Raw genomic sequence first — 25,343 nt, forward strand, 5'->3', positions numbered from 1 at the left:
TCAGGCAGGAAAGAGCTTTACCCTTCAATGTCATATATTTTTTAAAGCATTTGAATTTTTACTGTGTGCATTTACTTTTAAATTAAAGGATAATTTTAATTAACACTATCAGAAGGAAAATTAAAACCTACTCCAAAATAGGCCCTTCAGGAAATGGACTTGCAAGGGTCCACACTTGGGATCCATGTTGCCTGGCAGAGGCCCACCTCGATTGTCACCTTTGGTAAGTACCAGGGTAGCGACCACTCCAGGACTCCCCAGGGGTCAGCGCTGAAGGTTGGGGTGACTCCTGGCACAGCTGACAGGCTCTTGACACAAAGGGTCCACCAGAGTAGGATGCAGGAACCAGGTACTAAGCATCAGCACTCTAACTCGCTCAGTCACTAAAACTCTTTGGGAATCACTCCTTGTGGGCAAAATAGATACAATTGAACTATGTGCCCAAATGTTTCAAACCCATGTCTCAATCCTGATTTCTCATCTTTATACTTTTTTTTTTTTGTGGGAGAGACAGAGAGAGGGACAGACAGACAGGAAGGAAGAAACATCAATTCTTTGTTGGGGTTTCTTAGTTGTTCATTGATTGATTTCTCATATGTGCCTTGACGGGGGGGGGGGGGGCTATAGCAGACCGAGTGACTCCTTGCTCGAGCCAGCGACCTTGGGCTCAAGCTGGTGAGCTTTGCTCAAACCAGATGAGCTTGCGCTCAAGCTGGCAACCTCAGGGTCTTGAACCTGGGTCCTCCGCATCCCAGTCCGACCCTCTATCCACTGTGCCACCAACTGGTCAGGCTGTCTTTATACTTTTAACAATCTCCCAAATCTGTTGCTCTTATTTTCTATTTTTAAATTATGAAAAGTTTGATTTTATTTGCCTTTGAAAAGCTGAATACTACCCCCTTTCCCCAAAAATACAGGACTAGAGTCCCTTCTGTTCTAACAAAATTCCATTGAACTTGTCTAATTTCTCAACTTGTTTTCTTAAAATTTGCCTCTGTCCAGAAGAATGAAGGGGGTAAAAACATCCCAGTTAGCATAGTTCCACAGAGGCTTTCCTGTACAAAGCCAAGCTGCAGAACCCTTGGCCTCGTGAACATACAGTCTGCAATCTGGACACCTTTTATTTAATTTCAAGAATCCCCTTTGCATGGCAAAAAAGGGTCTGAGGAAAGCAGAGCGGCGCAAACGAGGGAGGAAGCAGAGCGCTCACAAATGTGGTGCTGGGTGCTGGCTACCCACCGTCCTCCTGGCTAGGAGAGGAGCCGGGTGGGTGGGCGGAGCAGGAAAAGTCATTCTCGACACAAACAAGGGTCCTGGGGCATGCCACCCCACCCCAGTGCCTAGCCATGCAAGACGTAGAAATGGAGACTGAGGCCCGTCAGGACCATGGAGCATTGCACCAACACAAGGGAGTCCTTTAGGTGCCTCCCGAGGCACCTGCAGGGTCTGAAGCAGAGGAGGTCTGTGTCCATGTCCATGAGCATGGTCAGTGAACAGATAGCACCGGTTGGGAGGCTCAGGGCAGGAGAGAGACTGGGGCTCTCGGCCTCTAGCACCCACATGCCTGGCCGTTCTGGGAAGAGACTTCCTCTGTGGCGGCTCCTGCAGCACGAGCCTTGCACTCACCCCATTGCCCTGGGGAAACTGAAATAAGTCGTCAGGGTGAGGTCTGACCCAGGGCACCAGCTGCCTCTGGAGGGCCAGGTCACTACTGTGTAGTGAAAAGATGTGCTGCACCAGATTGAGGGACTGGAGGTGGGAGGGACAGGCGGGAGACCAGGCCCTACGGCCCCAAAGTGCCCACCTAGGAAGAGCCTTTTGGAAGCACCACTTGGCGCGTTCTGTAGGCAAGCTGTTCCCCATTCCCGGGAACTCCAGAAGTTGTCTCTGGGTTGTTTCTGATTATTTTTGGTGGGTCAGGGGCAAGGGAGAGAGATCAGACCAGAGAGGTCTGTCTCAAACAGCGGAGGTAGGCAGTGTGTGTGGTGGGGGACACTGTGCTGGGGGGGTCAGGAGCCCTGGTCCCAGCTCTGCCGTGGTCTTCTGTGTGATCTGGGCTACACCATCTGACCTGCACCTCCTTTCCCCCCGTGACCAAGTCTAGCAAAGCCTACCCCCACCTACTGCAGAGGGATAGGCTAAGGGTGAAAATAGGTAACGGAGAGAAAATACGTTTAAAAAAGTAGAAAGCGCTATTCAAACGCGAGGCAGTGTTGTCATAGAGGTGGTAACCCTTAGCACATCCCTTCGCTTGGTCACAACCTCAGGACCTGATTTCCTAATCTCAGGCTTCCAAAACTCCCTGGCTGCTTCCCCTAATCACAATCTGTGACCTCAGTGGCCAAATGGGCACTCTAGGTGTCTGAGGGGTGTGCCCGAAGCCTCTGTCGCCTCATCACTGTCCCTCTGGCACCTTCCTTGTAGGAAGCCGCTTGGCCAGCCTCTTGGTCCACCCTATGAGATGAGCTGGGCTGTCCATTCAGGCTGGAGAGATCTAAGGGACCCCTGCCCAACCCCAGGGGACCCTGTATAGAGTGCAATTTGTGTTCCCGATTTCCAGCGGGTGGCAGGTGGAGGGAGGGAAGGCGCACTGGGAGCCACAGGGCAGGATTGAGGGTCCTCAGGCGGCCCCCAGGCCCGCCGCACCTCTGCTCCTGCTGCACGGCCCTCCCTCCCCCAGCCCAGCCCTAGTCTCGTTCGGGTGGCGCCTGCAGGGGCCGCGGGGCACCTAGACCCGGGCCACCGCTGTGCACGCGCAGGTGGTCCTTGAGCGACTCCTTGTAGCGGAAGCTCTTGCCGCACTCGCCGCACGTGTAGGGCCTCTCGCCTGTGTGGATGCGCTGATGCTTGAGCAGGTTCTGCTTGCGGATGAAGCTCTTGCCGCACAGCGCGCACTGGAAGGGCCGCTCACCCGTGTGCAGGCGCTGGTGGTTCTGCAGGTGCTCCTTGCGGCTGTATGTCTTCTCGCACTCGGAGCACTTGTAGGGCCGCTCGCCGCGGTGTGTCATCTGGTGGCGGATGAGGCCCGAGTGGCAGTTGAAGCTCTTCTCGCACTCGGTGCACTCATACGGCCGCTCCTTGGTGTGGCTGCGGTGGTGGATGATGAGGCTCTTGCGCACGCCGAAGCTCTTGCCGCACTCTGGACACGAGTAGGGTTTGCTGCGCGCGCCGTGCAGAAGGCCCCGCCGGAGCCCGCCGCCTGGGCAGCAACTGCCGCAGCCCCCGCCGCCTCCAGGGCCCGCGCCCTGGCCCGTGCCCCCGCCGCTGGCCTGCGCCCCGCCTTCTGTGCCCCGCTCTCCGGCCAGCGCCGGGAGGCCGTCCTCCAGGACCCCGGCTGCGCTCCGGCTTGGGGGTCCAGCCGCATTCTCGGCCGCAGGAGGTGGGGGCAGGCTTGGCGGGGCAGGCTGCGGTGGCGGTGCCGGGGCTGGGTTCTTCACCAGCAGCAGATTGTCACCTAGGGAGGAAGACACACGGGGAGATGACATCCTGACAGAGCTCTGCCAAGACCCCACACGCCCCCTGAGAGGGCCATTAACTAATTTGCTCTGTGGCTTCGTGTGAGTCACAGGCAGTCTGGGCTTCAGTTCCTTTTATTTGTTTATTTTTTTGTTGTTGTTGTTTTGTTTTTGGTATTTTTCTGAAGCTGGAAATGGGAAGGCAGTCAGACTCCCGCATGCGCCCAACCGGGATCCACCCGGCATGCCCACCAGGGGGCGATGCTCTGCCCATCTGGGGCATTGCTCTGTTGCAACCAGAGCCATTCTAGAGCCTGAGGCAGAGGCCATGGAGCCATCCCCAGCGCCCGGGGCCAACTCTGCTCCAATGGAGCCTTTGCTGCGGGAGGGGAAGAGAGAGACAGAGAGAAAAGAGAGGGGGAGGGGTGGAGAAGCAGATGGGTGCTTCTCCTGTGTGCCCTGGCCGGGAATTGAACCCGGGCCTCCTGCACGCCAGGCCGGCGCTCTACCACTGAGCCAACCGGCCAGGGCTTGTTTATTATTATTATTTTTTAATTTTGTTTATTCATTTTAGAGAGGTTGGGGGAAAGAGAGAGAACGCATGCATGGAGAGAGAGAGAGAGAGAGAGAGAGAGAGATAAGGGTAGGGGGAAAAGCAGGAAGCATCAACTCCCATATGTGCCTTGACCAGGCAAGCCCAGGGTTTGAACCAGCAACCTCAGCATTCCAAGTCAACACACCATCCACTGCACCACCACAGGTCAGGCTTCAGTTTCTTTTAAATAAAATTATTGAACTAGGCCAACGGTCACTTTCCATTTGGCTCTAGGGCTCCCTGACTTGCCCCAAGCCACCTACTGGATAGCAGGTGGCTCACAAGTACAACAGGAAAACCACCCAGAATGCTGGGGGCAGAGGCGGGGGCGCTATACATAAGTCACCTTCCAAGCCAGCACTGCCTGGAAATAATAAAACAGACTTAATTATATTCTGATGTTTAAGGCTAATGTATCTAAGGAGACCCTCTCAACTGGAGGGAATATACCAGAACTTATCCAAGGTGAAAAGCTTGTCTAGAGACCCAGAGGAGTGGGCTACAGGGAGCGGGGCCCATGACGGCCCCTCCCACCAGCAGTCATCTATTCACGAGGCAAGCAGCCTTTTGACTTGCAGCAGGTGTTTGGCTGGATTGGTGTGAGCCCCACTCTTGACCACGTGTAACTGGGAATAAGTACCCATGTTTGTGCCTGGCCAGCCTCCTGCTCCTGAAACGGTGCCCTCTTCATTGCACCCCTGAGCCTCCAGGCCAATCTCCCCAATACCGGGGGAGTCAGTGAGGCTGCACATCCAGGCTCTGAGCATCAGACCAGTGACATTGGGCCCAGGACTCCGACTGAGGAGCCACTCCCTTACTGACTATATTGATGGGTTTTCTCATCCCTCTACGCTCCCCAACACCTCCCCAGCCCCCAGCAGTCCTTTCTCCCTGCAGGACCTCCTCCCCAGTTTAGGGACAGCTCCTGGAGGAATAATGAAGGTGAAGCTTGTGCTCTGTCCCCCACCTCTTGTGGGCATCCCATTCTCTCCTCTGCCCAGGATGTATTGGCTCCCTGGAGGCCACTTCCTTAGGCCACACCCACCACGCTCTCACCCACCCAACCCCCCTGCTCGTGAGCATCTGACTGAGGCCTGTCCTCCTCCTATGTCCCTCCTAAACAGACTGGGCCCAGCCTGCCCCTCCCACCTCAATCACAACTGACCAGCAAAGAACCATCTCTGTGACATGGGCCAGGGCAGAGGCAAGGTGATGTTCAGGCTGAAATCCAGAATATCCAGGGCAGGGCCTTCAATCCTGTGGCATTGGCTATGGTCATGCTGCCCCCTCTACCCCCACCTGTCCCCTTCGCTTCTTCACGGGGGACCCTGACGAAACCCCTCACACTTAAAGCTCCATCTCAGGGACTGTTTCCCTGGAAACCCAACCCAGAACCATCCTAATGCTACTTGGATAGATCTGCAAAACCTGGCGTGGCCTGACCAGGCAGTGGCGCAGTGGATAGAGCGTCAGACTGGGATGCAGAGGACCCAGGTTCGAGACCCCAAGCTCATTAGCTTGAGCGTGGGCTCATCTGGTTTGAGCAAAAAAAAAAAAAAAAAAGCTCACCAGCTTCAACCCAATGTTGCTAGCTCGAGCAAGGGGTTACTTGGTTGCTGAAGGCCCGCAGTCAAGGCACATATGAGAAAGCAATCAATGAACAACTAAGGTGTTGCAACGAAAAACTAATGATTGATGCTTCTCATCTCTCCGTTCCTGTCTGTCTGTCCCTGTCTATCCCTCTCTCTCACTCTCTGTCTCTGTAAAAAAAAAAACAACAAAAAAAACAAAAACCGGCGTGAGCACCAGTCTGCTTTTGTCTCCTTTGTTCCCCCCTCCTGAGCCAGCTTAGCTCTGTGGTCAGTGCTGCGGTCACTCACGGTGAAACCCCCTTCCCCTCTGTCCTCTGTTCTGCTTGCTTGGGGAACCCCAGTGTTGCCATGGCCCTCAAGCAGCTGAAGTCAGCTGGAAAAAGCCGCTCACATGTCAGCAGGGGCCTCTACACTAAATTAAGTTTGACTCACACAGAGTGGGATCCACTTGCCCAAGTTTGCAATGGCCTTTCAGATCAGAAATGCCCTGTGTCTTCAGCTCTTACATAAATGTCAAGCTCTTAGCGGGTGTCAGGAATATGGAGTCAACACTCCAATCAACCAGAAGACACAAAATCAGCTGTTTTGAGGTAGATGAGTCTGGTAAGGAAGGCTAGCTTGATGCTAAGAGTGTTAAAAATCCATGAACATATGCCTGAGGTCACTGGCTAATAAGTGGAATTTCAGAAAACACCCAGGAGACCTAAGCTGGGTGAGACATTTGGTCAGACACCTGCTGGGGAGGGAACCACCCCACTTGAGCTTTCAAAGAGGGCATGTCCCTGACTTCAGACTCTGGGCCTCTTGAACTGTAAGAAGATACATTTCTGTCCTTTAAAGCCACCTAGTATATGGGACTTTGCTAAGACAACCCCAGGAAACAAACACCTGCCATCCTCCAAAAGGGAAGGGGACAGTTTTCTGGTACAGACCGTGGGACAGCGGCCACAAGAGAACACCGCGCTATCAGGGGGTAGGCTGGGGGAGCAGCCATCCCTCTGGACAGACACCCATGGGCCCCAGGGGCGCCGCACACCGTACTCACTGGGGCCAGAGTCTAATCCAAGCTCTCCTTCCATTGAGTCGCGCGGGCCCCACGGGTACGGCTGCTCCTCCTGCTTGATCCATGACAGAATGTCGTGTGCTGAGATCAGAGACTCTGTTCGTGGGAAGAAGGCAGTCTTAGACTCTGCTCATGTCCGGTGAGCATCCCACCAAAGATCTGAAAACCGTTACGTGCAAAGGCTGCTGCTCTGGCTCGTGGGGCATGTGGCGGTTTTGGTATCTGCATTTCACTTCCTGGTGGCCCACCCTCCTCAGGCCTTCACAAATGGGACAGCACTGGTGCTCACTACACGGCCAGGTGGTCAGGGAGGAGAAGGCTTATCCCAAAGGCTGTGTGGTGGCAGAGCCAAGACTAGAACCCAGGTCTCTTGACTCTGTCCACAGAGCCCCAGAGCAGCCTGTCGGTCCAGGACAAGCCAGAGGGCAGCCTGGGTCACCGACAGCCCACAGGACCAAGGGATTAGAGGTAGGACTTCAAAACCAGCAACGGCAGAAGCAGTGGGCGAAGGTCATTATAAGAATCGCTCTTGCCTGACCAGGTGGTGGCACAGTGGATAGAGCATCAGACTGGGATGCGGAGGACCCAGATTCGAGACCCTGAGGTCACCAGCTTGAGCGCGAGCTCATCTGGTTTGAGCAGAGCTCACCAGCTTGGACCCAAGGTCGCTGGCTTGAGCAAGGGGTTACTCGGTCTGCTGTAGCCCCATGGTCAAGGCACATATGAGAAAGCAATCAGTGAACAACTAAAGCACCACAATGAAAAACTGATGATTGATGCTTCTCATTTCTCTCCATTCCTGTCTGTCTCTCCCTATCTGTTCCTCTCTCTGACTCTCTGTCTTTGTAAAAAAAAAAAAAGAAGAATCGCCCTTTACCAGGAAGGCGTGGCTTTCCCTTCTGCCCTGGAGCCTGTCAACCTCCCCATGGGCAAGCTGTCGAGTTGACAAACTGAAGGTACACTAGACTTTACACCTGATCTTCTCTTCCTGGTATGGGGGTATGATAAGACTTGGGGGTCATAACTACTAAACCAGGTGACACTACAGTTCTCCAGCTCCGCAAGCGTATGTGAATCTCACACATACACACGCGTGCGGTGGGTAGAGCATCCCTATTATTCTTTTACATTTTCCCTTTATGCCTGGACCCTCCCCAGACATTTTCCTGGGAGACATTTAACTAATATACACTCAAAGAAAATTCCAGAAAATTTTAAGTAAACATGCACAACTTTTAAAAGCCTTTTTGGTCAAATATATTGTTTTTAAAAAATCAGTGCTGCCTGACCAGGTGGTGGTGCAGTGGATAGGGCATTGGACTGGGATGCAAAGGACCCAGGTTCGAGACCCCGAGGTTGCCAGCTTGAGCGTGGGCTCATCTGGTTTGAGCAAAAGCCCACCAGCTTGAACCCAAGGTCACTGGCTCCAGCAAGGGGTTACTCGGTCTGCTGAAGGCCCGCGGTCAAGGCACATATGATAAAACAATCAATGAATAACTAAGGTATTACAACGCGCAACGAAAAACTAATGATTGATGCTTCTCATCTCTCTCCGTTCCTGTCTGTCTGTCCCTGTCTATCCCTCTCTCTGACTCGCTATCTCTGTAATAAATAAATAAATAAATAAATAAAATAAAAAAAAAATCGGTGCTGAAGTAATTTTAGTCTTAGTTACACTGACACAGTCAATTATCCATTAAGGACTCCTTTAGACAAACCTTCTCCACTTCATTCACAGCGCTATTCTAAATTCACTAAGGAACATGCCATATTTTATGCCCTCAGCCCTCCCTGTCTTGGACCAAAAGTGACTCAACCAGATGGATGTGCCAGCAATTACAAGTTCAGCCTGTCCTGATATTCCAGAGGACGGTGCTCACCTGAATTGGGGTCTGTTGGGATGTCTCTCTCCGCCAAGTCCTGCTGATCCCACACACACGGGTGCTCCTCCTGTTTGATCCGGGACAGGAGGTCCTGGGCAGAGGCTGGAGAGTCTGCATGTGGGAACAGGCCAGCAAAGGTGTCAGGGGACATGAAGATGCACATGAGTCTGCGCTTTGAGTAAATCGTTCCCTTTATGCAGTGTGGCTTTTCCCTACACATCAGGTCTAATCAACTTATGCTGATCAATAATGAGGCTTTTGCTGCAAATAAGGGGATGCTATTGGGGAGTGATGCAACAGTGACTTCAGAGAGTCCTCTGTGCTCTGGGGACTAAACTCCTGAGAGGCAGTTCATGCTCGAGTCCTGAGTCCCGAGTCCTGAGCACCACCGTGGAAACAAGTACTCCTTCTGTGGGGATTTTCCGGGAAAGTGATGCCTTTCAGGAAGCCTTTTATCTTAATCATTTTCATGGGTCTTCTCTAAGACCTAGTCTATATCTCCTTTCTCTTGCAGGGGCCATTAGACCTCATTTATCCTTTATACCCTCTCATCTCTGAGAGATCCCTTTGAAGACAGGCTGGATGATGAGGGCTTGCCTTCATCTAGCGGGTGTTATCACTTAGTAATGCCTGTGAGGTTCTAAGGTGAATAAGGTTTGTGGCGCTCTGACGTGTGGATAAGAGCTACAGTATGAGCACCTATCTGCTGATGGCCAATTTTATATGTCCACCTGACTGGGCCACAGTACTCAGACATTCTAGAGGTTGCTGAGTAGGTGGGCCTTATCTAACCAGTTGAAGACCTTAAAGGAAATGCTGGCCTCCCCCAGGGAAAATGGAAGGATGTCTGCCTGCAAACTGTGTCTCCAGCCTGCTGGCCTGTCCTGCAGATTCTGGACGTGCTAGCCTCACAATCACGGAAGCCAATGCCTTTACACAATCAATCACTCCGTCTCAACACACACACATGCACACGTATGAACACACATGCACACACATGAACACATGCACACACACCCTTTTGGTTCTCTGGAGAGCACTAACACACATCTGTTCTAATATAGTTCTTATGCAGAGACCAGCTTCAATGCTATCTGGGAGGAACTCTATGGATCCCCCCCCCCACAGAACTGCAGCCGTGCTGGAGCCCGGAGGCTGCAGCCCATAAATACTTGCATCATACAGTGAACACTCTCTTCTCGGTCCAGTCGTATGGACGGACACATCCCCCTGCCAACAGAGCTGCGTAAAGTGCTGCCCTGATATCACTTGTCAAAAGGAATTGTTAAAACCTGACATCACAAAATACAGAGGGAACTGGACAAACCGAGCCCAGATGTGCCGGCAGGTTGTCGTGCCAGCTCAGGCACCCCCTTGTCTGGCACACAAGACAGCCAATGCCGGGACCTGCTGACCCTGCAGAACGTCCCCTCTCCCTGGCTTGGGCAGCAATGTGGCTCACTCACCAGTAATGGACTCCGTGGGGATGGCCCTATCCTCCAGGCCCCGCTGACCACGGATGCACAGGGCCTCCTCCCGCTTCACCTGAGAGGATGCGTCCTGGGCAGGCACCAGGGGCTCTGCTCCTGGGGACAGAGAATCACATTATTTGGTGTCTTTTTTTCCTCTGAATGATGGTCACCCGGATGCTCTTGGGGTCAGGAGCACGGCTGATAGCCCTTGTCAAGAAAGAGCACAGGATGGCCCTGGCCGGTTGGCTCAGCAGTAGAGCGTCGGCCTGGCGTGCGGGGGACCCGGGTTCGATTTCCGGCCAGGGCACATAGGAGAAGCGCCCATTTGCTTCTCCACCCCCACCCCCTCCTTCCTCTCTGTCTCTCTCTTCCCATGCCCCGGAGGGGCGGAGCATCGCCCCCTGGTGGGCAGAGCATCGCCCCTGGTGGGCGTGCTGGGTGGATCCCGGTCGGGCGCATGCGGGAGTCTGTCTGACTGTCTCTCCCCGTTTCCAGCTTCAGAAAAATACAAAAACAAAAAAAAAAAAAAAAAAAGAAAAAAAAAGAAAGAAAGAGCACAGGGCTCTTGGATTCCTGAGGGCGATCACGGGGACCCTGACAAGCAGAAGGTCCTGAGAGGGAGCAGAGAAGCAATCAACATTCAGGACGATGGTGACAACAATTCCAGTGCCATGCAGACTTTTCCTGGATGTGGACTTTTCCTGGACTCCTGCTCCCTGTGACAGCACCTAACAGACTGAACTATGGTTGGGTTGCATTTTTCAGGGATTTGACATGGTGATGGGGCCAACTTGGATTTGGTGAACATGTTAAAGACACTACTCTTTTATGGATTCTTGCTGTATTGGCCAAGGGTTTGCTTAAAGGCTTTTAATCACTGTAAAAAAAATAGAAGACTGGATAAAGAAGATGGGACACATATACACCATGGTATACTATTCAGCTAGGAGAAATGATGACATCGATCACTTACAGCAGAATGGTGGAATCTTGATAACATTATGCGGAGTGAAAAAAGTGAATCAGAAAAAAACAAGAACTGCAGGATTCCATACATTGGTGGGACATAAAAGCGAGACTAAGAGACATGGACAGGAGGGTGGTGGTTACGGGGGGTGAGAGGAGGGAGGAGGGAGAGGGGGAGGGGTACAAAAAAAACTGGATAGAGGGTGACGGAGGACGATCTCTCTTTGGGTGATGGGTATGCAACAAAACTAAATGACAAGATAACCTGGAAATGTTTTCTTTGAATATATGTACCCTGATTTATTGATGTTACCCCATTAAAATAAAATTTATTTATAAAAAAAAAACAAAAACCCATTCAGGACGAAGGGGAGAGAGCCTTGAGGGGCAGGTCTGCCTGTGACGTGGGGGTCTGTGTGAGAAGGGGGTGACAATGCTGGAGAGAACCCCCGAGAAAGAAGCAACAGGCACAGCAGAACCTTGTGTCCCCTTCCGCTCTCCCCTGGGGCTGCTCCCAGGTCTCGGGCCTCTCACTGTGGGTCACCGCCAGGCCTGGGATGCCGCAAGCCTGCCCGGCCTTCTTTCTCCCCAGGTCACCTGGACATCCAGAGCTGCGCAGCTCTGACACAGTGCCCTGCTGGGCTTCAGGCCCTGAAATCTCTTCCTCTAAGTGACCACCAACTTTCAATGGTGGCGGAACTGGCCCCGCAAGCAACTTGAGAGAAGCCCCTATTGAGCTCAGGCAAGGGGGCAGGGGTGGCGGGGCCTCTCTCCAGCCCTGCCCCAGACCTGGGGGGTCTTTCAGCTGCCATCACCTGCTTCTGGCTCCATCAGGATTTCTCTCTCTTCCGGGTCACGCTGTTCCCACACGCAAGGCTCTTCCCTGGGCTCCACCTGCGAGGGGGCCTCTGGCTTGGGCCCTGGACCCTCGGCATCTGGAATAAGTTGGAAGGAAGGAAGCACTGAGTAAAGCTGACCAAGAAGTCCCCTGCCCCACACCTCCCTCCCTACCACTCGGTGGTAGCCGTTATGTGAGCAGGTTACATAATCGCTCATGAGGATCCTGAAATCGAGTCCTGAGATTCCCCGATTTCTGGTCTCAGAAAGCCAACAGCAGGCCAACTGGCTTATCGAGGTCGTTGGGAGGGAGTGTGCGGGGAGTGCAGATGACGCTCGGTGACTATGTTCCAAAACAGCGGTGCCGTTCCATCCTATGGCAGCAGGCCCTGCTCCTGGGCTTTTCCTTGTCATCCTGTTAGGAGCCATCCTATCTTCCTAGCATTACAGGGGGTCCTCGGGTTACAACAGTCTCAACATACAATGTTTCGAGTTGACGACACTCACTCCCATAAAAACTTAAAAAAATTGAGCCGTGAGTGTTTCAGCTTATGCCCTTAGCATGTACTTACAGACTGTGTGGGTGAACTAGTTTGGTTGTGTGTGGTAGAAGAATACGTAGCAACTCAGCATATGAGCGAGGGAGTTGGTGTTCACCAGTATGCTTACCTACGCCATTTTGGACTGTGAAAAACTCAAGGGTTCTGTTTGTATTAGGCAAGGGCCCTGGTCGGCAAACTGCAGCTTGCGAGCCACATGTGGCTCTTTGGTCCCTTGAGAGTGGCTCTTCCACAAAATACCACGTGCAGGCACTACCTCGATAAGAAATGTACCTACCTATATAGTTTAAGTTTAAAAAATTTGGCTCTCAAAAGAAATTTCAATTGTTGTACTGTTGATATTTGGCTCTGTTAACTAACGAGTTTACCGAACACTGGGCTAGGGTATGTTTCAACTTACACCAAAATTCGAGTTACATCACTGTTGTAGGAACAGAACTGTGTCGTAACCCAAGGACCCTCTGTATGAGCAAAATCGTTTCTTGGGTTTCTATAAACAGGAAACACCCTGCCGAGGTGGAGGGGTGTTGGGCTGGGAGCACGCCACGCCCTTCTGTGGAAGAAGGTGTCCTTACCCAGGGACATAAGTGTTTTGTAGTTCTCCTTCACGAGGTTGTTGTAAAGCTCCTTCTGCCACTCGTCCAGGTTCTTCCACTCGTCCTCAGAAAAGTACACAGCAATATCCACAAAAGTCACCGGAACCTGGGCCAACAAAAGTTTTAATCCAGCCCTGACCAGTTGGCTCAGTGGTAGAGCATCGGCCTGGCGTGTGGAAGTCCTGGATTCAATTTCCAATCAGGGCACACAGAGAAGCACCCATCTGCCTCTCCACCCTTCCCCCTCTCCTTTCTCTCTATCTCTCTCTTCCCCTCCTGCAGCCAAGGCTCCATTGGAGCAAAGTTGGCCCAGGTGCTGATGATGGCTCCATGGCCTCCACTTCAGGCGCTAGAATGGCTCCGATTGCAACAGAACAACACCCCAGATGGGCAGAGCATCGCCCCCTGGTGGGCATGTTGGGTGGATCCTGGTCAGGCACGTGTGGGAGTCTGTCTGTTTGCCTCCCTGCTTCTAACTAAAGAAAAAAACAAAAAACAAAAACAACAAAAAAAGAGTTTTAGTCCAGTACCTCCCTCCAGCTCCCTTTCTTGGAACCCGGGGTCTGTGTAACCCCCGGAGCCTGACCTTTGCTCTCCAGGACTCCCTGTCCTCCTGAGCCAGCCCAGTCCATTTCAAGGTGGTCAGTCCACTCTATTCCTGACTTCCTCATGCTTCCAGAACCATGGTGGTCAACATGGCCTTTTTATTTTTAAAGCATTCACCATAGCCTTTGCGATTTCAGTTTTTGGTAACTGGGTTCCTACACGTGGAGCCTCATGAAGTCAGTGTGCTGATTTTGGCGCTCACGGTTTGGAGTTTGGTAGGCACTAAGTGGGTATCTGTGAGCCAAGTACAGTACTGCCTTGTTATAAAACCTGTATTTCTGGTCAGGTCAGCTCCAGGTACACAGTGACATTTCTGTCACTACCCACGTAAAAGCTAAAAGCACGTGCTAACGCTCTGGAATCTGCGGCCGCGTTGTTCATCACCATGTCCCTTCAAGCATCGAGAAGCACACACTTTGAAGTCAAGACATTTGTTTGTTTGTTTTTTTACAGAGACAGCGAGAGTCAGAGAGAGGGATAGATAGGGACAGACAGACAGGAACGGAGAGAGATGAGAAGCATCAATCATTAGTTTTTCGTTGCAACATCTTAGTTCATTGATTGCTTTCTCATATGTGCCTTAACCGTGGGGCCACAGCAGACCAAGTAACCTCTTGCTCAAGCCAGCGACCTTGGGTCCAAGCTGGTGAGCTTTTTTGCTCAAACCAGAGGAGCCCACGCTCAAACTGGAGACGTCGGGGTCTCAAACCTGGGTCCTCGGCATCCTGAACCTGACCTCGGCGAAGTCAAGACATTTGTTGAGTTTGCTGAATTGTGTGCAGTTGTGTGGCCACTGTCGCCTGAGCCATCCACCCTCTAATGTGGGTCTCTCTCATTATTATTTGAGGCGATCTGATCTGCTACTTAAGTCATTACTTCGGTTTGACGAAGAGCTGATAAGGGTGCTCACCAGCACGGCCTTATCTGGCACTGAGTCGTGCAAAATGGTTTCACCTCTATGACTTGAATAAAAGAACTTCCCTACTCTGACCAAGGAGCCTGACCTCCCATCTCTTTCACATCCTTCATGGACCAGCCAGCCCTTCACCCTCACTCTGAAATCCAACCCCTCAATTCTCCCTTAGGCCCTAACCCTGGTCTATCAGTCTCCAACTGAAACATCCAGGGCCACGGCAGGCCCATGTGGCATTTGGCACCTTTGTGCAAATGGGAAAGAGACAGCCTTCTAGGTGGGCAATGCCCTTCTACAATAAATTAGTAATGTCAGCCTTAGCATCATGTGCTCATAACCTTAAGGACATCCTACACAGGTGCAATGTATACCAGCCGTCTTTAGAAACAGACTGCCTGGACCCTCCTACAGACTTAGGTGAGTCCCTGACCTGGGAAAACTCATCCAGACCACTTTCTTCATTTTACTTCCCTGCTGCTTAGAGAAAAGTCACAGAACTCTGCAGATGACACCCACCACCCATTCATATCATTTGTTGCAAGGCTGCTCTGGACACCCTTCGCCAATCTTGGTAACCTCGCCTTGCTATGTTCCCTGGGAGGCTTCTTCCAGACTCTTCACACGCTGCATTCCCTGGTCTATCCTGGATCATGCAGAAGTGTGGGCCAGCTCCCTGACCCGCCCTTCTCCTTCATGCCAAGCCAAACCCCTTGCTTTGTGCCCTTCATTTCTCCTCCACTTCATTCCCGGGAAACCCAACCCACACGATCACTCAGTCTCTCCTTCTCCACTGGCTTCTCACCCAAGAGGAACCCCACTCAACTCTACTCCCTTAACCAACTCCCCTTGCTCTCTGGACCTGAAACACCCCAAGAGACACACTCTGGGATTTCTTCCTCACAATCTGAGCATCCTCTGACCCCCTTGTGTCTGAGAACCCCCACTCTCTGGGACCTCACACCAAAAGGTCTCTGGAAGCCTCCTGCTATTAAACTCACACTTTCAGACCTTTTTGAAAGGTCACCCCACCTTTGTGGGATTTCTCTCTTGCTTGGTTTCCACAACGATGCTGCCTCCTGCCTGTAGGGCTCACTTCCTTCCGGCTTCCTTTTCCTTCCCCTAAGACCCAAGGTCCTGCCCCTTGCCCTTCCCTGTTTCTTCACTCCTCCCTTATAATTTCATTCCTTCCACAACTTCAGCAGTGACGTCTTTGCAGATGAGACATGCTTCAACCTTCCTCGCCCCCTTCAGAGTTCACATTTCGATAGCCTTCTGAGTGGCTCCATTTTAATAATCGCCTCTTAAGTATCTCAAACTAAATGTATCCAAAACCAAGTCCATGATCTTTTCCGACATCCCAACTCCTCTTCCTTACTCTACCATTCCTGTGGACGGTCACCATTCTGAAATCATATTCTCACAGCTGGAAACAGACGTCACTCTGTGAAAACTTCACCACACCAGGACAAAGCAGAAGTCTGAGACATGGCCCAAGCCTACAGTCTAGATGGATAGGAAAAAAAATAACTACCCACAAATGATCTGCAAACCAATTGACAGACACAATAGCATCGGAGAGGCACAGAGGACCTGAGCGCCAACAGAGTCCTTGAATTGAACCTGACAAAGAGCATCCATCCAGCACGGCCAAAAGTCCACAATGAATGATAACTACTGCTAGCAACATGAATTTACATTCTCATGGTGCTCTATGGTGGCGGCGGTTTAAAAATGTACACAAATTCTTTGACAGTCCCTCTGAAAAGCAGAGCCCACTTCTCTCCCCTCTTTGAGCACGGGCAGGATTTGAGGACTTGCTTCTGAGAAATAAAAAGGAAATGACCACATATGACTTCTGAGACTAGGTCACAAGAGGCACTGCAGCTTCCATTCTGGCTCCATCATTATTCGCTTACTCTGGGGGAAGCCAGCTGCCATGTTGGGAGGCCCACATGGCCAGGAAGTCGGGCTTCCTACCAACAGCCAAGTGAGTGAGCCATGTTGGGGGGGTGGGTAGAACCTCCCACCTCGGTCAGGCCTTCAGATGACTGGAGCCCCAGTGGGTAGCTTGATAACAACTTCATGAGACTCTGAGCCAGAACCACTCAGCTAAGCTGCTCCCAAATTCCTAACCCACAGGAACTGCAAGTCGATAATTACATTTTTTAGGCAGCTACATTTGGGGGTAACTTGCTACACAGCAATAGGTAACTAAGACACAGTGTTGTCCATCAGCAAAGTCAATGAATCCTCATAACTCCACATACTAAGCATGTTGTCACCGTCGTTTTCCAGATGAGAACACTGGAGCTCAGAGACCAGCTGGGAATTTCCTAAATTATTATTGACTTATACTTTACTTCTTCTTTTAATTTTTTGTGATAGAGAAAAAGAGGGGAAAGAAAAGGGGCAAAAGAGAAGCATCAACTCATTGACAGAGATGAAAGAGAAACCTACAGATTAAAAAAAAAAGACCTTCGGCCTAGCATGCGGAGGACCCGGGTTCAATTCCCGGCCAGGGCACACAGGAGAAGCGCCCATTTGCTTCTCCACCCCTCTGCCGTGCTTTCCTCTCTGTCTCTCTCTTCCCTTCCCGCAGCCAAGGCTCCATTGGAGCAAAGATGGCCCGGGCGCTGGGGATGGCTCCTTGGCCTCTGCCCCAGGCGCTAGAGTGGCTCTGGTCGCAACATGGTGACGCCCAGGATGGGCAGAGCATCGCCCCCTGGTGGGCAGAGCGTCGCCCCTGGTGGGCGTGCCGGGTGGATCCCGGTCGGGCGCATGCGGGAGTCTGTCTGACTGTCTCTCCCTGTTTCCAGCTTCAGAAAAATGAAAAAAACAAACAAAAAAACTTAGAAGACAAAGTAATCACAATGGAGACCTTAAGTTCTGATTCAAACAAACAAATGGAAAATAAAAAATTACAGAGCCTGGCCGGGTAGCTCAGTTGGTTGGAGGATCCTCCCGATGTGCCAAAGTTGAGGGTTCGATCCCCAGTTGAGGCACATACAAGAATCAATCAATGAGACCTGGCTGGTTACCTCAGTGGTAGAGTGTTGGCCCAGTGTGTGGAAGTCCTAGGCTCAATTCCTGGCCAGGGCACACAGGAGAAGCGCCCATCTGCTTCTTCACCCTTCCCCCTCTCCTTTCTCTCATCTCTCTCTTCCCCTGGATCCAAGGCTCCAAGGGAGCAAAGTTGACCCTGGAGCGGAGGATGGCTCAATGGTCTCTGCCTCAGGCGCTAGAATGGCTCAGGTTGCAGTGGAGCAGCGCCCCAGATGGGCTGAGCATCGCCCCTGGTGGGCATGCCTGGTGGATCCCGGTTGGGCACATGTGGGAGTCTGTCTAACTGCCTCCCTGCTTCAAACTTCAGAAAAATACAAAGCTCACCAGCTTGGACCCAAGGTAGCTGGCTTGAGCAAGGGGTTACTTGGTCTGCTGAAGGCTCCTGGTCAAGGCACATATGAGAAAGCAATCAATGAACAACTAAGGTGCCACACGAAAAAAAAAATTGATGCTTCTCATCTTTCTTCCCTTCCTGTCTGTCTGTCCCTCTCTCTGATTCTCTCTCTGTCTCTGTAAAAAAAAAAAAAAAAGAGTCTTTACCCTTTGGAGTTACATGCTGAAATATTTATAAACACAATAATTAACATCTGAGATTTGCTTCAACATAAAATGGGAGGTTGCCATGGGTAGGAGTTTAGAATAAACAAGATTGGCCAAGAGCTGGTCATTGCTACAGCTAGATAATGATTTCATGAGGGTTCGTGACACTTGTCTATCCACTCTGATATACATTTGAGTTTTATTTATTTATTTAAATTTTTTTTGTATTTTTCCAAACAGAGAAGTGGGGGGGAGGCACGACCCAGACAGACAGACTCCCGCCTCCCGTATGCACCTGACAGGAATCCACCCGGCATGCCCACTAGGGGGTGATGCTCTGCCCATCTGGGGTGTTGCTCCGTCGCAACCGGAGCCATTCTAGCACCTGAGGCAGAGGCCATGGAACCATCCTCAGCGCCCGGGCCAACTTTGCTCCCATGGAGCCTTGGCTGTGGGAGGGGAAGAGAGATAGAATAAAAGGAGAGGGGAAGGGTGGAGAAGCAGATGGGCACTTCTCCTGTTTGCCCTGGCCGGGAATCGAACCTGGGACTTCCACATGCTGGGCCAACACTCTACTGCTGAGCCAACCGGCCAGGGCCATGTTTGAGTTTTCTATAGTGAACAGGTTAAAAAGGGAAGGAGAGAAAAAGGGGAAGCAAGGATTAGAGGCATACAGATGAGTCATTGATGGAATTCTGCTCTATGGAAGAACAGAGATCCAAGGCACTAACTGGAGGGAGATGAAGGCGTCAGGGGTCTTTTCTGTCGCACAGGTGGCCAGTCCCATAGACAGGAAGAGCTGATGATCCAGAGGAGAAAGGGGACATGCTGGAGTGACTTCCTAGAGAGTAAGGGCACTGTGAGCCCACAGGAACGAACAGGCAGAGTGCACAAGGCAGACGGACGGACGGATGGATGGACGCAGGCCATGGCTGACTGTTTTCTCAGTGAACTAGAAAGTGGGATCATGGACCGAAAATGCAGTGCTGATATGTCAGGGAACCACGAACAGAATAGGAACCGGGGCATGAATTCTGAACTGCGAGCAGGGACTCAGGAGGCTAGTGGCCATGACTTCCGAGGGATTCCAGTCCCGTTCAGACAAGCATAAATAAAGATAACCAATGACAAGTGGTCACTTGTCAGTGCCAAGTGGAAAACCCAAGCATGAGAACTTCAGGAATTTGTGACACTCAGACATCCTAGGGCGAGTAAAGGCTCAAAGACAGAAATATGCAGACTCCACGGGGACCTTACGGAGGCTAACACACGAAGGGAGAATGTTCCAGACTAGGCTGCTTAGAAGAGACAGGCATTAAGAAGACATTTTAAATTAGACAACGGGGAGCCAGAAAAGTTTGTGAGAATGACAACATTAAGGGTTGGTTTATCCGTACTGGTCCCCGCTTCCATCCCTGCCCCTGGGGCCATCACATACCTTGGGGACCTCCCCCTTGCTGCCCGGGGGCAGCCGCAGGACCCAGAAGTTCCTGTTCCTCAGCAGGTTCTCCATGTTCTCCAGCCGCCTCTGCAGCAGCCCGTACTCCTGCAGCAGGGTCCCCAGCACGGCCCACTTGCTCTCCATGTGGTTCCCGAACTCCACGGCCGTCTTCTCATAGTCGGCCAGCTTCTTCTCGGCCGTCCCTGTCCGTCCCTCCAGGTTTAACAGCTGGCTGGCCTGGGCGTCCACTTTCCTCTCCACAGCCTGGATGGCGGCCACCACCGTCCAGAGGGAGATCTCGGCAGTGGGCAGCTGGGGTTCTCTCATCACACGGTCGGGGAAGACAGGCGCCCTATCTGGGAAGGGCGGGAACTGAAAGGGCATCGGTCGCCGGGCATCCATGTCCCATTCTTGAGCCTGGGTGCAGAGGAAGAAAGTGACAGCCCCGGATGAAATCCTGTGTGAAGTGGGGGAGGGGGACGGCGGCCTAACAACACAGGGAATCAATTCCAAAGATTCTCATCCTTCTGCCAAGCCCCTGCTGCTCAGGCAACGGTGTTCATGAATGTCCCCAGCAATACCTCCAGCGGCCTCCCCTTCAACCTCCCCAATTCCTGCCTGCAGGAGTCAGGCTGGTCACTAGAATGTCACATATGACTTTTTCTGACTAGAACAGCTACTGTCCTTCAGGGTTAGACGTAAGGATGAACCCTTTTGTATGGCCTAGTGTTTTCTTTTTCAAAGTAAGAATTTACATGGAAGTCGCATGACCCTAACTGATCTTCCCAGCAAACCCTAGGCAGGTTAGGGTACTGATGGTGAATCTCTGCCTTAAGGAGGATGGGATCGAGGCGCAGAGCTACCCAGGTAGCTGGTCATTCGACAGCCCCTTGCTTCACAGCCTCCTGGAGCGGCTCTAGGTGCCACCACAGGTAACAAAAAACATGGTTCAGGTCAGCACTGCTCACACCTCCCCAGCAGGGCCGCGCTGAGGGGGGATACCAGGGAGCCCAAGCAAGAGAACAGACAAGCAGCCCTTTTTCCATATAGAACTGTTGATTCGTTTTTCCAAAAGGCAAATAGGTTTGCCAGAAAATGTAACTCACTGAGGAGGGGACATCCCTAAGAGAAAAGGAAGAAAGACCCTCTAGCCCCCTACCTGTCTCCTGGGGAGGGGACCCTGCTAGGCGAGGTCCCATGGTGCAGGCTGAGTCCTATGACCAAGTGAGGGTGGTGACCATTCACTGGTGACCTGGGAACTGGCCCCATACCTTACCAGCACCCAGGGCTTACTGGGCAATGGCAGGTTTAATAACGGCTTCTACTTGCCACCAGGGACCGGAGGAGGTGTCATTTTCTGTTCTCCCTGTTGCTGCTTAAGAGGCCCTCAGGCTGGGCAAAGCAGAGAACTGCTGCTTAGAGGTGACCTGGGCAGGCCTGGGACAGGCAAGCCAACTGCCCTCTAGCTTGGACAGCTGTGACAGCCACAGAGGAACAGCCCACAGCTTCCAGGGAATCATGGACATGGGAGAAAGCGCACCAGGGCTCTGGGCCCTGGACTCTGCTGAGGAAGAGGTGGTGGTGGCATTTCCATCAGAGCTATGCCACTGGGCCCCTTTAGGTTTCATTCCTGTCTGGCCCGCAGAAGGGGGCAAGGGCTGACAGTCCAAGTCCAGGAAGTCAGCAGGCCCAGCTAAATTTTCTGAGGTTTGGAGACCTAAAGCTGAAGAAGGATCAAACACAATTCCTGGCTGCCTGGTCAGAACCAGCTGAGAGCCAGGCCATCAGCAAAGGGGCTCTGGGGGTCCAGCCCCGGGCCTGCTCCCACAGTCCCCTCCAGGCCTCCCTCGGGACCACGGTTTTTGTACACAATCCTGGAGCACTGGCTCCCAGACTCCTCTGCACATCTGCACACTGAGGTCCTTGTGGAGCTTTAAGAAATGACCTGCGCCTACTTGCAGCCTGAGACCTGATTTAACTGGTTTGGGATGAGGCTTGGGGAGCAGGAGTTGCCCAGGTGATTATAATGTGCAGCCAAGTTTGCCAACCGCTGGGTAGAAGGCAAAGTCACCTCTCAGTGGCCCCGTCACATCGGTGCAAAGGAAAAGTGAATTATACTCGTTATACTTGGTGATAGGTGGTAATACATTTAAAACGGCTTTTCATCAAAGTGGTTCTAGTGTAAACCTGCGGAGGCGGCCCGGATGCTGCCAGCAAACCCTTCTGACTCGCAGAGGTGAGGCCAGCCAGGGTGGGGACAGGGAACCACTCGTTCCGGGCCCTTCGCCCAGCGGAACCTACTCTCGGCACCGGCACTGGGCCCGGCCAGCACGCGGCCTCGGGAGCCTGCGGCTCAACGGCGCGCGGGCCCGACCGGCCAGGGCAGCGGGGATCGGGGCAGGGCCCGCCTCTGGGCCCGCGGCGCCCGCTTGCCACGCGAGCCCGCCCGCGCCCCGGCCCACCCGGGGCCTCCGCTCCCGCGCCCACACGCCCGGAGCCGTCCGGTGCCCGCAGCCCCGCCCCCACGGCCAGGCGGCGCAGCCATGGCGCTGGGCTGGGGCTGCACCCACCTGCATGGGCGGCATTCCCTCGGCCATTTCCCCGCGCAGCGCCGGCTCCTGGTGGCAGACCTCCTCCGGGGGCAGAGCCTGGGCCCAGCTCCAGCTCCCGCTGTCCAGCCCCAGGCCCTGAATGCCCAGCTGCTGAGGCTGCGGCCGTGTTGACACAAACTGCATCCTGGGAGTGCTGTTCCCCGCTCGGGCCGGCCAGGGAGAAGAAGAACGTTTTCCAGGCGCCTTCCCCCTCGCCGGGGCCGGACAGCTCCATCTACAGCCCGTAGGAGCAAACAGTCCCCTTTAGCGGCGCTCCCCGCCCCTCCGCCGCCAGCGCGTCAGCCAATGGCTTCCCAGCTTCTGCCCGCCTCGCAGGACCGACGGGACCACTCCCGGGCCGGGGCCACCGCCACCCAAAGTGGCCCTGGGCGGATGTGCTCGTTAGTGTCCTTCAGTCGGGGATGGTCTGCCCTAACGTCCTAAACAATGCATGGTACTGATTTCTGCTAATTCTACAAATATGTTGGGCATCCCAAGAAAAATGGTGTCTAAGCCTTTTGAAAATGTTGCAAAGAATTGCCTCCAGACTCTTTCTTTTGGCCTTTCCCTTTCCATCCCTCCTTTGCAGGTTTAATTTACCCAATCTCAGGTTTCCCAATCCAAGTTTATCTGGACTGGTCCCAGGCCTGTGCATTGGTCTGAATGATGTCGAAGTAATAGGCTAATGTGTCAGGAGAAGGCTGAACTCTTCCTGGGAAACGCACACTGCATTTCAGCAACAGCCTCTTCCTAAACCTTGAAGTGCTGTTCAATGCCAATTGGAAATGTCAGGCCAAGGCAGAGGAGAAATGAGGGAGAGGCCAGCGTAGGCAAATGCAGAAGGGAGAAGAGAAATTCATTCCTTCCTTCCACAAATATTTACTGAGCACTTACTATGCACCATGTACTGCTTAGGCAGAGTTTCATTTGGTCTCTTCATACACAAATGAAAACAATAAAAAAATGTCAACTCCAAAGTTATAAAATCAAATAAGATCAGAACAGTGCTTAGCACATAGGAAGTACTCAACAAAGGCAGTCACCACCAAAAGGTAAGTCCTTGAAATTATCCTCAAAATAGTGTCAACTCTGTATTCCTACATGATGTGTCCCTACCTTGTTAACTTGGAGATCTCCAAGGCTTATTATTGCCTTATTATTGTATGGAAACAGACCTGCTGCAGAAGTACCCCCCAATAAATAAATGAATAAATAATAAAAAGAGCTACCTCAGACTGGCACCCTTTTGTTCCACTGTACTACTCATTAAACAAAGGGCATTATTGGCCCAAATGAGACATGTCCTCAGAGCCCCATATTCAGAAGAACAATTATCAAATACTTCCTCTGTTAGACACGCCCCCAGGATACAGCATGAGTACCCCCGTGGACTTAGTTCTATCCTCAAGGGGCATGCAGGCTAGCAAAGGCTATGTTCCCAGACGTCAGTGTTTCCTTCCCTCTGTTCCCTGGCCAGAGGCTGCCCCCAGTTTTAAACATCATGTCCAGCATTAGCAGGAGAACCAGGCAAGTATAGTCTGGAAAGCTCCGGGTGAATTCATTTCCACCAGTGAGACACATTTCAGAGCACACACTCTGACCTGTGGACTATCAGCTGCCTTCCCCAGCCTTCAGGTGGAAGGGAGAGGCTAGGTTAATCCCAAGGGTTTAATGCAGTTTATTAATTACTTCCCTTCTTAAACAATAAGACACCATGGGGAGGGTACATCCGCTTCCTGTTTCCCCTTCCCAGTGGCCAGTGGGTGGGTTTTCACACAGCCATCCACACCTTCACCCCTTGCAGTGTCAGGGGTAGGGGTGAGGGTGGGGGGTTGGGGGGGCTGTGGCTGCCCAGGGCTGAACATTCAGTTCACCATCATGAGCAAAGCTATCAACTCCAACAGAATTTTTTTTTAATTTTTTATTTATTCATTTTAGAGAGGAGAGGGAGAGACAGAGAGAGAGAGAGAGAGAGAGAGAGAGAGAGAGAAGGGGGGAGGAGCTGGAAGCATCAACTCCCATATGTGCCTTGACCAGGCAAGCCCAGGGTTTCAAACCGGCGACCTCAGCATTTCCAGGTCGACGCTTTATCCACTGCGCCACCACAAGTCAGGCAACTCCAACAGAATTGAACTGGCTTCATTGTACTAGCATTATTTTACAATCCCCAACCTAGCAACCACAGGCCACAAAATGTGGAAGTGGACCCAGCGGGAGAGTGGTGAGCCCCTAAACTACTGCTCTGGACAGGGCATCTAACGTGATAGGTGCTGACCCCTAGGATGTAGGAGAGGTCAAAGGAGAGGGAATTCTTTTTCTTTTTTTTTTTTTTTTTTCTTTTTTTTTCTTTTTTCATTTTTCTGAAGCTGGAAACAGGGAGAGACAGTCAGACAGACTCCCGCATGCGCCCGACCGGGATCCACCCGGCACGCCCACCAGGGGCGACGCTCTGCCCACCAGGGGGCGATGCTCTGCCCATCCTGGGCGTCACCATGTTGCGACCAGAGCCACTCTAGCGCCTGGGGCAGAGGCCACAGAGCCATCCCCAGCACCCGGGCCATCTCTGCTCCAATGGAGCCTTGGCTGCGGGAGGGGAAGAGAGAGACAGAGAGGAAAGCGCGGCGGAGGGGTGGAGAAGCAAATGGGCGCTTCTCCTGTGTGCCCTGGCCGGGAATCAAACCCGGGTCCTCCGCACGCTAGGCCGACGCTCTACCGCTGAGCCAACCGGCCAGGGCGGGAATTCTTAAATGCCAGAACATTTATGTGTCATGAGGGCTCATTTTTAAAAAAAAATTTTTTTTTTAATTTTTATTTATTCATTTTAGAGAGGAGAGAAAGAGGGGGAGAGAGAGAGAGAGGAAAGAGAGACAGGGGGGAGGAGCTGGAAGCATCAACTCCCATATGTGCCTTGACCAGGTAAGCCCAGGGTTTCGAACCGGCAACCTCGGCATTTCCAGGTCAACGGTTTATCCACTGCGCCACCACAGGTCAGGCATGAGGGCTCATTTTATGTATCAACTCGACTGGGCCAAGGGGTGCCCAGACTGTTGGGAAAACATTTCTGGGTGTGCCTGTGAGGGTATTTCCAGAAAACCTTAGCATTTGAATCAGTAGTCAAGTAAAAATCACCCTTACCAAGGGGGATGGGCATTGTCCAATCCACTGAGGGC

General features: G+C 52.4%; 1 protein-coding gene across 2 annotated transcripts; it reads right to left on the reverse strand.

Annotated features, from left to right (window-relative positions):
- Positions 1-1,103: 1,103 nt before the first annotated feature.
- Positions 1,104-22,477, reverse strand: ZNF282 (zinc finger protein 282). Of its 2 annotated transcripts, none has more exons than XM_066262546.1 (8): positions 22,153-22,477; positions 19,580-19,999; positions 12,999-13,125; positions 11,842-11,961; positions 10,055-10,168; positions 8,586-8,699; positions 6,688-6,801; positions 1,104-3,454 (listed from the first exon to the last, which is right to left on the reverse strand). In XM_066262546.1, exons 1-8 carry the CDS (start codon positions 22,315-22,317, stop codon positions 2,688-2,690), a joined length of 1,941 nt encoding a protein of 646 aa, XP_066118643.1. In that variant the 5' UTR covers positions 22,318-22,477; the 3' UTR covers positions 1,104-2,687. The 2 variants fall into 2 exon arrangements, with proteins under 2 accessions (XP_066118643.1, XP_066118642.1); XM_066262545.1 differs by having other exon boundaries at positions 10,055-10,174; positions 22,153-22,474.
- Between the last annotated feature and the right edge of the window lie 2,866 nt (positions 22,478-25,343).

The sequence above is a fragment of the Saccopteryx bilineata genome, chromosome 2, assembly GCF_036850765.1.
Source record: "Saccopteryx bilineata isolate mSacBil1 chromosome 2, mSacBil1_pri_phased_curated, whole genome shotgun sequence".
Classification (NCBI taxonomy): domain Eukaryota; kingdom Metazoa; phylum Chordata; class Mammalia; order Chiroptera; family Emballonuridae; genus Saccopteryx; species Saccopteryx bilineata.

Excerpts from the sequence above, each read along its gene's own strand:
- ZNF282 (XM_066262545.1), bottom strand. The coding sequence starts at position 22,317 with ATGCAGTTTGTGTCAACACGGCCGCAGCCTCAGCAGCTGGGCATTCAG. Across the intron at positions 20,000-22,152 it reads AGGGAATGCCGCCCATGCAG|GCTCAAGAATGGGACATGGA; the intron begins GTGGGTGCAGCC and ends CTCTGCACCCAG. Across the intron at positions 11,962-12,998 it reads CAAAACACTTATGTCCCTGG|ATGCCGAGGGTCCAGGGCCC; the intron begins GTAAGGACACCT and ends AACTTATTCCAG.